The 15,571-nt window shown below is 46.6% G+C and overlaps 1 protein-coding gene across 3 annotated transcripts; it reads left to right on the top strand.

Moving 5' to 3' along the window:
* The first annotated feature begins 1,841 nt into the window (after positions 1 to 1,841).
* On the top strand, positions 1,842 to 14,598 carry GFER (growth factor, augmenter of liver regeneration). 3 transcript variants are annotated; one of them, XM_062588196.1, is made up of 3 exons: positions 1,842 to 2,077; positions 2,215 to 2,429; positions 13,308 to 14,261. In XM_062588196.1, exons 1-3 carry the CDS (start codon positions 1,880 to 1,882, stop codon positions 13,645 to 13,647), a joined length of 753 nt encoding a protein of 250 aa, XP_062444180.1. In that variant the 5' UTR covers positions 1,842 to 1,879; the 3' UTR covers positions 13,648 to 14,261. The 3 variants fall into 3 exon arrangements, with proteins under 3 accessions (XP_062444180.1, XP_062444181.1, XP_062444179.1); XM_062588197.1 differs by lacking the exon at positions 13,308 to 14,261 and adding an exon at positions 3,590 to 3,901 and having other exon boundaries at positions 1,844 to 2,077; XM_062588195.1 differs by lacking the exon at positions 13,308 to 14,261 and adding an exon at positions 14,499 to 14,598 and having other exon boundaries at positions 1,845 to 2,077.
* The last annotated feature ends 973 nt before the right edge of the window (positions 14,599 to 15,571 follow it).

A 15,571-nucleotide genomic window follows, 5' to 3' on the forward strand; every position in this document is an offset into this window, starting at 1 on the left:
GCAATGACATAAGGAGCTGGTCTGAAAAGATTTTGAAATACTACCATGTGTTAAGGGTTTGAAGGCCTTTACCATGACAAAGCAAGGAGGGGGCATGGAACAGCTCGACTTCGCACTACTTGAACAGCATGCATTATCTGCAGGGCTTGAGGAGGTGTAAATTATGCAATTACTGATACCTTTGTATTTATGGAAAACAAGTTATAGATACAGGCTGCAGAGGAGGTATGTCTCCCTTGATCTGAACTGTTTTTTTCCTGATCAAGGTAGAAGGCAGAACTCTAGAAGCTTGAACGTAGTCTCTGGATATTTTATACAGGAAATCAGCTATGTTTTAGTCTTTCCTTGTCCAGACAGTGAATTCATTAATTCTGCATGGGCATCACTGGTGTTTGTTTTTTTCTGCCTCTGCAGCTTAAGTACGAAAAAGCCAGATACCAGCAGCCGGAAGAACCTATGTCAGTGGCTCTGTGCACTTCATAACGATGTGAATAAAATGTTGGGGAAACCTCCCTTTAACTGCTCCCAGGTGGATGAGCGCTGGCGAGAAGGCTGCAAAAGTGGTTCATCTCGCTAGCACATGGACGTGCTACAAGAAGGAAAACCAATCCTATTCTCGTCAAATATGAGATTCAAAACTGAGCCTGGTGCAATATCATTAAAAATTATACAAGTAACCAGATTTGTGTGCTGTGTTTAACACAGCCTGAGAGAATAATCAGGCTGGATCTTCTCACCTGCAATCCAGGAAAACTGTCTTTCGAAGTGAGCTCCAGGAGCAGATGAAATTGCTGTTATGTGAATATATAGCTGCAACAAGCTATCAGCAGCAGGAAAGAGGTGTGCGGGGGGTGCGGTGTGTGCATGGGGGGACATGGTGTGCAGAGGACACAGCATGTGCAGGACATGGCGTGTGAAGGACACAGTGTGTGTGTGGAGGACACGGTGTGTGTGTGACACGGCATGTGGAGGACATGGCGTGTGAAGGACACGGTGTGTGTGTGGAGGACACGGTGTGTGTGTGACATGGCATGTGGAGGACATGGTGTGTGTGTGTGGAGGACATGGCATGTGGAGGAGATGGCATATGGAGGACATGGTGTGTGTGGAGGACACAGCATGTTTGTGACATGGCATGTGGAGGACATGGCATGTGGATGACAGCGTGTGTGTGGAGGACATGGCATGTGTGGGACATGGCGTGTGGAGGACATGGCACGTGGATGACAGTGTATGTGTGGGACATGGCATGTGGAGGACACGGCGTGTGTGGGACATGGTGTGTGGAGGACATGGTGTGTGTGTGGAGGACATGGTGTGTGTGGAGGACATGGTGTGTGGAGGACATGGCATGTGTGGGACATGGTGTGTGGAGGACATGGCGTGTGTGGGACATGGTGTGTGTGGAGGACATGGTGTGTGTGTGGAGGACATGGCGTGTGTGGGACATGGTGTGTGTGGAGGACATGGTGTGTGTGGGACATGGTGTGTGTGGAGGACATGGTGTGTGTGTGGAGGACATGGCGTGTGTGGGACATGGTGTGTGTGGAGGACATGGTGTGTGTGGAGGACACGGTGTGTGTGTGGGACATGGTGTGTGTGGAGGACATGGCGTGTGTGGGACATGGTGTGTGTGGGACACGGCGTGTGGAGGCCGCAGCGCAGGCGTACAGGGGACGTGGTGTGCGTGGGCCGGGTCCATCACAGCCCCGCTGGCGCCCTCTGAGGAGCCAAGGGGACAGAGGGAAGCGCGGAGCGCTGAAGAAAGGGACAGCCAGGAAAAAAAGGGGGAAAACTGGGGAAAAGCCCCTCCTCCGCCTCCCTTCCCCCACCCCGCCATGGCGGCCGCCCTCGGCCCGACGTGCACCGCGGCCGCAAAATGGCGGCGCCCGGCGAGGGCCGCCGCGGCGCCGCGCCCTTCCCGGGCACCGAGAGCGGCCGCTTCGCTTTCCCCTTCCCGGTCCCGCCCGGCGCCGCCGGCTCCGAGGCGCAGGAGCCGCCCAGGAAGCCGTGCCGGGCCTGCACGGACTTCAAGAGCTGGCTGCGCGAGCAGAGGAGGCAGGCGGCGGGCGGCGCGGTGAGGGGCGGCGGCGCGGAGGGGCCTGTCCTCGCCGGAGCCCTGGGGGCGGGGAGGGGCCGGTGCCCCGCAGCCGGCTGCGCGGGGGCCTTTCCCCTCTCCCTGACTCCCCCCTGCCGCCCTGTGCCCCGCTGCAGGACGCCGTCGCCGTCGCCGAGGAGAAGGAGCCGCCGCCGGACTGTCCCCTGGACAGCGAGCAGCTGGGCCGCAGCACCTGGGCCTTCCTGCACACCATGGCAGCCTACTACCCCGAGCAGCCCACCAGCGCCCAGCAGCGGGACATGAGGCAGTTCATCAACCTCTTTTCCAAGTTTTATCCCTGCGAGCAGTGTGCCGAAGACCTGAGGGAAAGGTGAGCGGCTTTGTTGGTATTTCACAGTTGCTACTGAAACGTGGGGCTGCGGTGCCTGCTTGTGTGTCATCGGTTCTTCCTGTACTTGGGGTTTATAGCCACCTGAACTGCTTTTCTTTCCCTGTTATTGCCTAAATCATATATAGGCTTACCTATATATGCCTTTCCTTGTGCTGTTAAATTGTGTGCTGCCTCCGAGGCCTCCCAGAAGAGGTCTCTTTATTTTTTTCTGGTTCAAACATGACCTGACTAGTCATGAAATTGGACTGGGACTAATTTGGCTCTCAGGAGGTAAGTGCGTGCTTCTACCTCAGAGCGTGCTTTCACTGGCAATCTCAGCAGTGGAGTCAAAAACTGAACTGGGCAACATGTTTCTAGAAAACTTTAACACCTATTTTCCAAACAATTAATTAAAAAAAATCAGTACCCACTCCATACTATTAAAAAAAAACTATCTTCAGTAATGGTGAAATTAAGTATTTTTGAGTGGCAACAGACTTTGTCATATTAGTGGACGTGAAATTGGGGAACATCTATCTCTAGAAACAGGCTCTTCTTAGCCACTGAGAAGACTGAACAGTGTTAATCTGGGTAATACAAAAACAGCTGAAAACTTGAGTAGTGCTTATGAATACTTTACAAGCTGGATGTGACTAGAGTTAAATATATTATAAGCTAGGCTGATTCTTTGTCCAAAACATAGCAAAGAGAACAAAAACTTTTTTTTTTTTCCTATTTGAAAGCGAATTAATGACTAACAGTCAGCAGATGTCACCTGGTAGGAAAAAACTGCTCGATGTTTTCCATTTGAAAAGTTAAGAAATTTTGTTATTACTACTACTATTGGGTTTATTGTAGGACTTGAATATTTCTTGCTTCTCATCATGGATAGACTACTTGACTTCTGCATTCTTTTTCAGTTGAGAACAAGACTAGGAGTTGAATAAAACCGAGCTGGTTGCAGCTGTTGTTTTCTTATCGGGGAGGTTCAGCCTCGGTAATCACAGGTCTTGATATGCTGTGTTCTGAAGTCTCTTTGGGACCCATATTGCAATAATGGAAGAGGAGACTCAAGCTATCTGTGCGCTGTGTTCCTGCTTTGGTGATTGAGATTGGTGACTGTAAAGAAGTAACATTTATTTCCTCTTTCCTGCCTGCAGATTACGTACAAATCAGCCTGATACTAGCAACAGAAATAACTTCTCCCAGTGGTTGTGTCTTCTTCATAATGAAGTGAACAGGAAACTGGGGAAAACTGAATTTGACTGCTCTCGTGTGGATGAGCGTTGGCGAGATGGTTGGAAAGATGGTAGTTGTGATTAATCTTTAGAGACTGCTCTGGAAATCAAACCAGTTTGAATTGGGTCTGTTAGAAGTCACTACAAGAAGAAATGCAAGTAAATGTGTGTGTGCATGTGCACGTGACTGATGTGGTTTCTGGAAATAAAGGTGAAACTAATTTGAAAAGACAATTTGAAAATCTTAGGATAAGAGTATTTTGATAAATGATTGCATAGAATATATTAGCCATAATCTGAAGGATTGAGGCCTTACATTTGGCACAGGAATTGGCAGAAACCAGTTACTGACAAACTTGTAGAAACATTTTCATTATTACATTTCCTTATTTTTTGGGCATTCTGTGACTAGAGTTCCTTTTCCCTGCCTATAATTGTAGGGAACTTCCCTTCAGCATCTATTCATTTATCTGCAAGCATTGCCTTAATGTTTTAGAAAAAGCATCTCTCCATGTTGCTTTTACCTCTGTTGGTCTGATACAGCAGGACTCGCGCTATCTTTTGTGACAAATCTGTAGCCCTTGATCTCTTCTTCAGAGATCTTCAGTGCTTATTGTTAAACTTGCATCCAGTTCATTTGCTAAAACGCCTAAAGGCAGATATATTTGGTTTAAATACTAAGATCACAGAACCCAGGTCTCTTACTCAATCTTTGTGTTTCAACTTATCGTGTTGGAGGATATTGCTGAAAGGAAAATTAAAGTGTGGCAAAAAAAAGCCAATCAGGTCAGTGGAATGAAATACCAACTGGATGAAACTAAAATATTTTAAATTGATTACTAGTTTTGTTTGGATTTGGACAGGGTATAATAATAAGTTCTATTGAGTCAGTCATGAAAATAGCTCTAATGAGCTGAGAAAACTGATACCTGTTATGAAGCGTATTCAGATTTGTTTAGCATACAGCATTCTGAGATAGCATTTGTGTTTTGAAATTCTTGACCGGTACTTGCTGACAAGATTGATATTCTAGTGTACCCCTAGCTAAAATGTGCCTAGAACAAAGAGCCTTGACAAACCCCTGAAGCTTTAGAGCTTTGCTTAAGACTGTGATGCCAGCTTAACGTAGTATTTATTGTGCATGGGACTCAATGTAGTCTCTAAAGTAGATTCCTTCCCTAGAAAGCATCAGAATCCTTACTATATGTATTTTTATTACATTGTCTATACTGCATCAGTATGTTATTGATATATATGTGAATTTTAAATTCAAGTGAAATAGAATAAATGATTTATACCACCATGTATCTATATAGACAGTTTACGAAAAAATCAAAATAATTTCGCGTTCTTAAAATAGCTATATGATGGCCTTGTTATTGCATTTCTGACTATGAGAAGTTCGCAAGAGTTTGCACAAACCATGAGAATAGTAGGCTTTTTCCCTCTAAATTTCCTGCTCATATTTTCTTGCATGTTTAATGAGTTTCTTTATTTCATGCACTTCAGTACACTTGTAAATTTACTCTCACTGATAAAGTGAGTTATGTGAAAACGTTAACAGGTAATACATTTATAATATTAATTATAAATGTATTAATTAAGGAGATGACAGCTCATATCTGAGAGCTTTGATCTTAAATCTTTTATGCATGGGGCTCTTCAGTATTTAAAAAAAGCAGTCAGAGCTTTGAAAATACATTCAGCTGGTTTATGGCGTATTCAAATGCTTTCAAGTTAGACCTGTTAAAACAATATTAGACAGATTTTGTAAATATAACACTGAAGTGCATATTATCACAGGTTTTATGTTGTAACATTCCTAAATACAAGACTAACAAAACTGAAGGTAGTTATCTTGTGATGTATGTAATCCAACATACAACTTCAGGATATCATTAGTTACTAAAAGTGCTTAAGAACTTTCCTATTATGTTGAGTTTCTTGGGACAAGCAAATTCCAGTCTCTAGTTTGCTTTTTAATAATAAATTCGATCTCCAAAGTTAAGCATGTTGGTATCCACTAGTGCAGAGAGGACCAACACAAAGGCTGTAGTACCACTTCTGTCAGTCATGACAGTCAAAATTTAGCCAGTTCTACCAGGATAACTTTAGCAGCTGCAGCTGTGGGGAGAGATTTTCTTCTGGACTTGATGTCCTAAAGTAGGAATTTACTGCTTCTCATTTCCACTCTGCCCTTAACTACTCTGTATGACAGTTTCGTTGTCCATGGAGGAGATCATGAAATTTCTTCCTGATCTGCTTCACCTTAAATAAGCAGGTTGGTAAAACACCTCCTGTCTCACCTGAACACTGAAAATGAGCCAGGTCACTGAAATGCACTTACGTATGCCAGCATTCTTGAGCTCTGCAGATCAGTCTTACGACCGCTGCTATCCTATGCTGGCATGCAGCTGGTGACAGGCAGGTGAAGGGTAACCCCCCACCATACTGGTGCATCTGTCTGTATCTTAAGAGTATAGGAAGTGGGGTGGGGGAAATCAGACATCGCTCTCAGAGCTGGGGACCACCTATGGGAACAGAACAACTTTTTGTCATCTTGCGTTGCATTGGTCAAGGAGGTAGAGGTGTGCAGAAGGAAAAGCCTCCTCTGCCCCTCTGTTTAGCCTGGCAGGGGAACAGAGGTGGGAATAGAGCCTTCATGCTGAAGCCAGTATCCTTAGCAAATGCCTCCTAATACTAAGATGAGCAATTGCGGGTACTAGAATATTGAAGCAATTTGTAACTTAGCAAAGTGGCCATTTGATAGAGCACATGTTTGCGTTTTCTCTTGTTCTTTCCTGTTTATGGCTTACTGAAGAGCTTTGACTTATCGTTTGTTTCTCAGGCATAACATCACCTCTGTAGACTTGATTGTGGTGCAGGGGAATCTCTTTACTGCTTAGACTACATCTAAAGGTTTAATCTTATGTATGAAATTGTTTTGAAAGTACTTGTATTTGTTTACAGAGAAGAAGGAAAAAATGTGAATTCGCTTCTAAAGCACTTGATTAAATCTAGTTTTAAAAATACATGTATTCATATTTTATTCCCTGTTGATGTAAAAATAATAAAGCAGTCGAGTACATTCCTGGCTTCCCTACTGCGTAAGGCCTTATGAAAAGCCATCCTGATATGCTTGTGTGTCTAATGTGCATGGCCTGAGCCTGTGCTGCCTGAACTTGATCAGTTGTGTATTTCTGTGTTTGTGTGTTGATCAGAGAAGCTGGGGTTGCAGTTGGTCCTCTTCTGTTGAGCTGCTGAACTGATGCAGTTTTCTTCAGACAAAGAAGCTACAAAACTGCAGAGATTTACCCATCAATTTGTATCTTGGTTATATTTGGGAGTTGGTGAGGTATTTTTATGGGATTCAGATGCCTTTTTTTTTTTTTTTTTTTTGTCATGTGTTTCAGCATTAAGGGTGACAGTAGCTGGGAGTAAGCTCCAATCTTGCTTAATTTGAGCAGGATGGCAGATGGGGCTGTCATCCAGCGAAGGGCAATGTTTGTATTAACTGCATATTCACTGCACGGCCACGTGCTTCCCATCCGCTTTGACAGAAAGAGGAAGTTGCTTTCTATTAATATGAGGAGCCCTCGCAAGACGAAGCACAGCGAGGAGGAGCAGGTGCTGCCTGGGGAACTTGTGGGACCTTGCTCAAGAGCTGCTCTTGTGCAGTGGGCACCTGGCTAACCTCCAGCTTCACAAAGGATTTGCTGTTCTCATGGACTGGTTTGCACTGGTAGCTGTGATGACTTTTTCACCACCACCACCCTGCAGCTCCCAAAAGCAAAGAGCAGGGAGCCACAAGGAAATGCCTGCTTTATGAATGGGAGGCAGAGCTGCCTTGAGCAGTAATAAGTACAGATGTTGACAGAAGCACTACGATGCTTTTAACATTTTTGCAGGGATTAGCTGTTCTTTGCAGTATGTTGGGTGTGTACAGTGAGATTCACAGGAGTGGATTTTCTTGCATGTGTGTTTTGCTCCAGCCTGTAACAGGCTCGAGCAATTTTTCTTCCTGTAGTTTTACAGTCCCCATCCTCTGTGATCAGCCATGACTTTGTTCTGTGTTTCAGGTTTTGGACAGGGTGGGATTTGTTAACTTCCTTTTCTTTCCTTCTATCAGCATTGATTTTTATTTTTATTTATTTTTTTTAATTTTGGAATGGTTGTTTAGGCTTCTCTGCAGTAGTGGAGAGAATCTGTTCAGTATTTTGTGCAGTCAGGAATTAGTGCTTCAGTAGAAACTGCCAACCAGGTTGTGTGTGAAGTCAGCTCTTGATATCCTAGGCTAATAGGAGAAGTGAGATAAAGTATGCAAAGCTAAATCACAACTAATAGCAAACAGGCAAATCAGCAATAGGAACTCAGAACGCTGTCAGAGCAGAAGGAGGCCAGCTTTATGATCGGCTAGAGCACTGACCTGAATTGGCAAGTCCCGCGGGGAAGTGTACATGAACACCACCATGCTGCTCCCAAGCTGGCTCATGCAGAGTCAGGTGTCTGCACTGCTGCACAACTAATTCAGAGTCAAGGGACCTGAGAGATGATGGTAGTTGCAAGGCAGGATACATCTGCTGCAACTCAGAAAACTTGCTATAAAACTCTGGAACAGCAATTGAGTCATATTTATCCTTTTTTGGTAGGAAACAATGCACTTACTTGTATTGAGGGTGTCTGTCTTATTTCTATCAGTTCTTCATTTTTTTTATGGTTATTCTTGATGTATCTAGAGGTAAAGGTTAACCAGAAGCACTAGTGCTTGTCTGTCAATCTTCGAAACCGTTCTGTTTCCCTTGGTGAGTGACGACTCTGTCTGCACGTGTTGAGCTAGCGAAGGCTCGCTAACACAGCCCGGCAAGTCAGACCGGAGTTTGTCTGGGCACGCCGCCTCTGGCATGGGCTAGCAGTCAGAGGGTGGTCACGGCCCTCAAGCCTGCTGAGTCCTACTCCTTTTTTTCCCTGACCTTGCAGTGTTGCTTCCTCCTGAAATGTGCCCTCTGCTTCTGTGCACTGTGAGAGTACAGGCCGTGCTTCGGAGCGCTCCTGTTGTGAGAGTCTCATCGTGGTCCCAGGTTTTCCCTCACAAATACCAACACCCCATCGGCCTCTTGGCTTCTCTTGTCCGTTACTGTATTGTGCTTTAGAAATGTGTGAGGTATACAGAAAGGTTACTTGCATCTTAACCAAGCAAACAGTAGAGGGCAACAAAGAGTATATTTAGTTGACTTTTACTCTCTCTCTCTCTCTCTCTCTCTCTCTCTCTCTCTCTCTCTTTTTTTTTTTTTTTTTTTTTTTAGCATTTTGCAAACTGTTCCAAATAACAAAGGTTTCACCTTGTGCCAGCCCCTTTCCTGTGGGTTGTGGGAAGAGATTTTGTTGACCTATAGTTTCAAGACACTAGTTTGAAAACTGAATTTGGTTATAACCTACTATGTGCAATATCTCTTCTATAATTACATATATGAGGGATGTGTTATTTCTCTACTTAAAGCTAAAATCTGTACTTGGGTGTATAATAAAGTACTGTCTGAATGCTGTTTCCAGCATGCTTCCTTCTTGATTTCCAGCCCTTAGCTGCTTGTATGTGGAGAAATCCTGGCTTCTCTTATTGAGCAATTAACAAATTGGAAAAGGTGAATGAATTTTATCTGACAATTTTATAACAGTCACTTTCTCATACAGAGCATTTTCTGTGTCTAATACAGGTCATTACTTGTTTTGCACTGTGAACTGTTCCAGGTATCACACAACCATAGCCAGAAGACAGCAGAGCGCTGAGGCACTTACAGTCTAAGTGAACGAGTGTTGTAATAGCTAGCGAGTCCTGCCATTCTGAGCGGAAGTCAGTTCTTCAGTAGAAGTCTGTCTTGCTATGCCCTTTGGGTGGCTTGCTGTGCAACAGCAGCTTAGTTGTGGCATCAGCCTTTATGTGTCCCTTTGATGGCAGAGGCTGCTCTGGTTAGATCTTCTGCAGCTTGCTCTTGTTCCTCTTGTGATATGAGCCAACAGCAAATGAGAGGCTGATGCCTACCTTGCCTAAAGCTGAACTGGTCCATACTGGCAAAACTGTTTTTTTTTTCCCCTAAAGTTTTTTGTGGGTGAAATTTCAACTTTCCAGACTTTTGCATCATAACCGTTCTGCACCAGTAATTTCTTTAATATGTGCACAGACATGCATGGTCACTTGTGCAGACCAGACACGGGAAAAGAGAAAAGGTGAACAGCAGTCATGAAACGGGCACTATTTTTAATCAGGAGAAGGGATTGAAATTGCTTGCTAAAGTCATTGTCTGTTCTGGTTGCTTTATGGAAGACAGAATTCGGATGGAATATCAGAGGACAACTGTGATTTCAGGAAGCCTGTTGAGATACAAGGATACGACCCAGCATTTCTGCGTGGGAGGAGGTAGGAAGAAACTCCAAAGAGCTCCATGGGAGCCTCACTCTGAGTTTGCACATCTGAGAGAGGGTAAACTGATGAGTTAAATTAGCTCGCTTCCCACAGCAGACATCAGGCAGATACTTCTGTTTTTCACAGAACACCAAGCTTTAGGTCAGATCTCCAGTCCTTGTACTGGATGGTGGTGGATAGGGGCTTTGCTTTCAAAAAATTAATATGGTCTGGCAGAGCCTAGGCTTTCTCTGCTTCCATCATCAACACAGGGCTCAAGCTACCAGTGGTGTGACAAAGTGGATATTGTGACTGTTTCGTGTCATGTTCCTTAGATGGCATAAAAGAAAATTCCCTACACAAGGCATGTGAGAGAAGTGCCATAGCTGAGATTCAAAAGGTCCAAACTCAGTTCTTCATTGGCCACAGACTTATTGCTAGACTCCAGGTAAGTTGCTTCATCTTTTGGAGCCCTTCTGCCAAATGGGTATAAAAACAGCAGTTTCAGCAGCCTTTGCCTGTCTTTCCTATTTAGATGACAATCCCTTTCAAGGAGGCTATCTTAACATGCTGGTATGCGTCCTGGGCCTGAGATCACCATAATACAAATCACTCATCTCAGACAGCCCCACAAATCTTCTTTACTTCCAGTTATGTTTGCCTTTGAACTCCAAGGATCTGTTTAATATGCTGTGTGTTCAGTTAGAAAACAAAAGGCATTTCTTATTTTCAGCATGTCACTACAAATGCTGTGTTCACGGCACAAACATTGTGGGCCTTTTTTACCCCAGATCTTGCATCGTTAAGTAACGCAGACAGGAATAATAACAACAAAATGACTGAGCTGGGAGAGCTCTTTTGGCAGCAAAGCTTCCTGTCGCTCAAACAAGAACTATAGGAGCTACGCGTGTCAGAGCACAGCTCGAGCTGCTCAGTCTGCCCCGTGTCCTTGTAGCTGTCAGCGCAGCTCTGATTAGCGTACCTGCTTAGCTGAAGCAGTGAGCAGGCAACAGATGACAAACACAGAAGTCAACTTTTTGGTCAGGCCCTACGCAATGTGACTTGCTGCTGTGGTCCAACAGAGGTCAGTTTGGAGAACAGCTAGAAATCCACCCCCCCCCCCCACCACCTTGCTCATCTCAGGATGTTTGTGCTCATTCACCTAGCAGTGTTCAGCCCAGCCCAGTAACCAAAACGGATTAGATTACTGGTTTGCAAAAAATCCCCAACTTTTTGTGCTATGATATTTTTTGAGAAGTGAAGAATAAGTTTACCAGATGAGATATCAGGCCTGTGACTTCAACACTGGAGAGCGTTTTGAAACCCCCTGGGGTTTTTTGTTCAGTTTGGTTTTCATGCAAGTACTGAGATACTAACTCTTTTGTTCAAAACAAATGCTATCGCAATTAATTGAATTCTGCTATCCAAATCTTCCCCTGGCAATTCTAGTTCAGAAAGTTTTCTGTATTTCTTCATAGCACTTTTTATTTATACTTGCACAGTAACTGCTGAATCCCACCAGAGAAATGACTGCATTTCAGATGTGGATGAGTAACCACCTAATAAATGGTCTTCCAGTTATTTTTGGATCTCCTAGCTACTTAATGTACTCCATCCTTTCTAGTGATAGCATGCTAAGGTATTATTAATCAGGAAGCCCATTCTCTCTGTTACTGGACATTATGAATTTCTAAGCACGTCTCAAAGACGTTTTCATCGACTCTCCTGTTTTTCTAAAGACTAATGGCTGAAAGCAGTATTAGCCAAATTCTAATGAATGTCAAGCAAACCATTTCCGAGTAACAAGCAAATGAACGTAGATCAAAAGTACTGCTCCAAGTGTACCGTTCAGACAACACACAAAAAGCAAGTCGTTTTACCACCTATGCTGGTGTAAAAGATAACGCGTGAACTCAGGGAATTCTGTTGAGGTCAATGGACTACGAACCATGGCTGAAGCCACGCGGCTGCGAAGTGCCTGCTTTTAGCTTGTTTGGAGTGCTCGGCTGAAGCAGTTTCTCTATAAATACATTGTCAAAACTGTTTTGAGGGCAAGGCAGTTTCACATCAGTATTTTAGCTTAAGCATGTTGAAGTAGCAGACATGGCTAACAGATTGTTTCATTTGTAAAGCCAGGGCAGCTGCCCTCTACCACGGAAAATCTGGTCAGTCCTACCGAATGTCGTTGTGTTAACTTACTGTGACTGTTGCTGGGCTTCCCGTGGGCCAGCTCCTGATCCAGGAGCGGCAGCACTGGAACTGCGAGGCAGGGTGCATTAGTCTCAGCCACCTGCTTGGAAATTTTAGCAAATATGTTATGCCTCTCAACTGGGGCAGACTACGATCTTACACAGTCACTAATGATCATTTGGCTGACAAGAGGTAACTCAGTAAGCTCTCATAAATTGCTGTTTTCAGTCATATGCCCATAAAAACATTGCTGAGCTTACCTCTGCGCAGCTAGGTATAATCAGCCCTTAGCTGAATGGATATAGCTACTCAAACAAACTTTGAAGAAGAAAAAGCATCCTTAAGGGTGCTGCATCCAGGTACTTACCCTTGGAGAAAAATTGTGGTGCTTTTTTTGTTTGTTGGTTGGAGACAGAGTGAGAAGCCAGTGTGGCTACAAGAAGCATGAGCCAAACTCCTGGTTTGCGACACCCTTCATTAAACTCACATAAAACCAGAACATGGACAGATTTGGGGCACTTGTCTCTCTACTGTTCTGTCTTCTCCCTGTCACTGAAATCCATTGGGAAAAGTAAATGCAGACAGAACTCATTAAAACTGGGAAAATGCTTTGGAGATTGCCATCTCTGAACGCTATTCTCTTTTCCCCTTTGATGGGGGAAAGTGATCTAGAGAACTGTTCAAGATTGAATATACTTTTCTGGTTTTGGCTGGCTATGTATATCTGTAACTTACTTGCAGCAATAGGAAGTAAAATAGAAGCACAATTTATGTGTAGGTGAGAGCACGCTACTCTGCTTTATCAGCACAGCTGTAGTAGGGGACAAAAGCTAGCACACCATGACATGAAAAATGACTGTATGAATGCAGCAGAAGTTGGAGAGATGAAACTCCAGGGAAGAGAAAAAGTTTAGAAGCTGTGATATCTATCTGTGGGAAACTTGCCTCATGCATCATGCTCCAAATGCATGCTCCAAAGAGCGTAAGCTGTTTATTTGTCTTGAAATGGTTGCAAATAGTATCTAAAAGATTCAACCTGCATCTTGTTCTCAGTGTACTTTGTGCTGTTCAACATGTGCCTGTCCCAGTCTGGGCAGATGAGCTGGCAAAGTGTTTCAGAAAGGCAGAAGAAAGGCCCAAAAGGATGGAAGGAAGTGTCTTGTCCAATGTCACTGGAAAACCAAGAAGACCCCAGAGCTCTAGATGGTTCCCTGTGCAGGAGCCCCAAGAGCACAGTGCTGCCCTGTGTGAGCCCTACCGTGGCTTTTCTGCATGTCATCGATTTTCTCAGTGTCTGTCCATAGCCCTCAACTTACGTGGACTGATCCCGTTGCACTGGTGCCCGAGTGGTGCTGTACAACGTGTTGGGACAAAGTACTCTTGCGGGCTTTGAAAAATCCATTTCTGAAGGACAAAATGAATCTGCAGAACATGGTTGGGGGTTTTTTTTGAATTCCACTGAAGGCAATTCCCCTACTAATTGTGACCAACCATGGCTTCTTACCACATCACTCCCGGCAGCAGCTCTTCCCCCTGCGTTTGCAAAGAGCAGGAGCAGCAGGAGCAGCCACTGCAGAGCATTAGCAGATCGCCAGCCCGAACCTCACGAGCCTGAAGCAGCGCAGTAGCCGTGCGCGCTGGCGGTGCCGCCTGGCAGCCGGGGCTCTGCAACGTCCCTTCTCATGACGGTGACCAGCTGGACTTTAAATGCAGACAAAAAGACCAAGGAATCCCAGTACAACAAGCAAGAAACTCGGGCGCCCACGAAGCGAGGCAGCCGAGCCCCTCCGTCCGCCTGGGGCGTCGCGGCTGTACGGGACGCGGGCTCGCGGGGCGAGGTGAGGAGCGTGCTGAGCTCCCGCGGCCGTCCCGCGTGCTGGAGGCCCTGCAGCACCTGCCAGCCCTCCCGGAGCAGGGCTGGCCTTGCCTTGCCTCCGTAAATATTTCTGGGCTGGTAGATACAGGAGTTTTTTTTTTTTTTTTCCCCTGAAGCATTAAAATGATTTTGTAGGATGTTGAAGTAGCTGTTTCTAAACTACTGATGATGCTGTTTGAAAATCTCACCTGTGGTAACCCTTCAAATAACTATGTTCTTTGTTCTTAACGTGCAGCTCGGGGATGAGGTTGTTATGGTGCTCTCGACACGGGGGCGGATGTCCCTGGGCAACCCGCAGGGCGTTCTGCCAGGAGAGGAGCAGGAGGTACCAGCCCAGCGTTCTCCTAATAGCCGCTTCTTTTTCACAGCCGCTGTGATTTCTACCCAGCTGGTGACACTGAGGAATGAAAGGCTGCATCCTGCTTTTCTCCTGAGAATCAGAAATAGATCTGGAGAGATGATGACTCACCTGTAATTGAGAAAAACTGGATAGCATCGTCACGAGCTGTGACAGTTAAGTCCTGGTTCCCGCTGCCAGGAAGAAGAGCCGGGCGGGCTGCGAAGGGCCAAAGGGAGCTGGGCGCCGCGGCCCCGAGCAGGGGGCTCCTCTGCTCTGTTCGGGCACCTTGCGCACAGGGCCTTAGCGAGCGCCCTGCGCCCGCGGCAGCCGCGCCGTTTGCAGGCTGGGGAAGCCGAGGCGCGCAGCCGGCGCGCGCGGTTCCCGAGGTGGCGCGGAGAGCCGGCGGCGGGGGCACGGAGCCCCGCGCGGGGCTGGCCGGCGGCCTGCTCCGCGCCGGCGGCGCAGGCGTATCCCCTCTCCGCGACTTTTCCTGCAGTGCCTGTCCTGGGCAGAGGGGTGACGTCAGGGTTGTCATGGCATCGGTATCTACGGAACCGGCATCGCCATCCCGGCGGTGCGAACCTGGCTCACGCGGCCGGGATGAGCCTCCGGCCTCGGAGGAACCTCCCTCTGCAATAAGTGAGGGTTTCCCTCCGTAGGGTTGCTCTCCGTTCCCTGCTCCCTGCTGCCCCCGGGGTGGGAGCGGGCGCTGCGGGGCGCTTCCCACTTCGCTGCCTACCGGAGCACGGGTGCGCGTGGGTTTCTCTCGCCCCAGCGTGCCGGGCTGAGCCTCCCCCTCTGCCCCACGGAGCGGGTTGCTCTCAACCAGAGGCCCCAGCCACGGCAGCGGCTGAGAACCTTTCATCACACCGCAGAGCTCATGGCAGGGAGCGCACTTCGCTCCACCGAGCCCAGCCAGCAGCTCTTGCCCGGGCTGCTGCCGTACTCTGGCTCCGTGCCGCTGGCGGGAGGCATCGAGCAGGGCCAGGCCAGGGCCAGAGGTGTCGTGGAGGAGCGCCACGGGAGCCAGGCCGGGCTCCAGGGACGTCTTGTGGCCGAGGGGCCTGCGGGAGCAGAGGAGAGGACCTGGCCTGGCGTGGC

This window comes from Rhea pennata, chromosome 15 (genome assembly GCF_028389875.1).
Source record: "Rhea pennata isolate bPtePen1 chromosome 15, bPtePen1.pri, whole genome shotgun sequence".
In the NCBI taxonomy this organism is placed as follows: Eukaryota; Metazoa; Chordata; class Aves; order Rheiformes; family Rheidae; genus Rhea; species Rhea pennata.

Excerpts from the sequence above, each read along its gene's own strand:
- GFER (XM_062588196.1), top strand. The coding sequence starts at position 1,880 with ATGGCGGCGCCCGGCGAGGGCCGCCGCGGCGCCGCGCCCTTCCCGGGC. Across the intron at positions 2,078-2,214 it reads GGCAGGCGGCGGGCGGCGCG|GACGCCGTCGCCGTCGCCGA; the intron begins GTGAGGGGCGGC and ends GCCCCGCTGCAG. Across the intron at positions 2,430-13,307 it reads GCCGAAGACCTGAGGGAAAG|TGTACTTTGTGCTGTTCAAC; the intron begins GTGAGCGGCTTT and ends TCTTGTTCTCAG.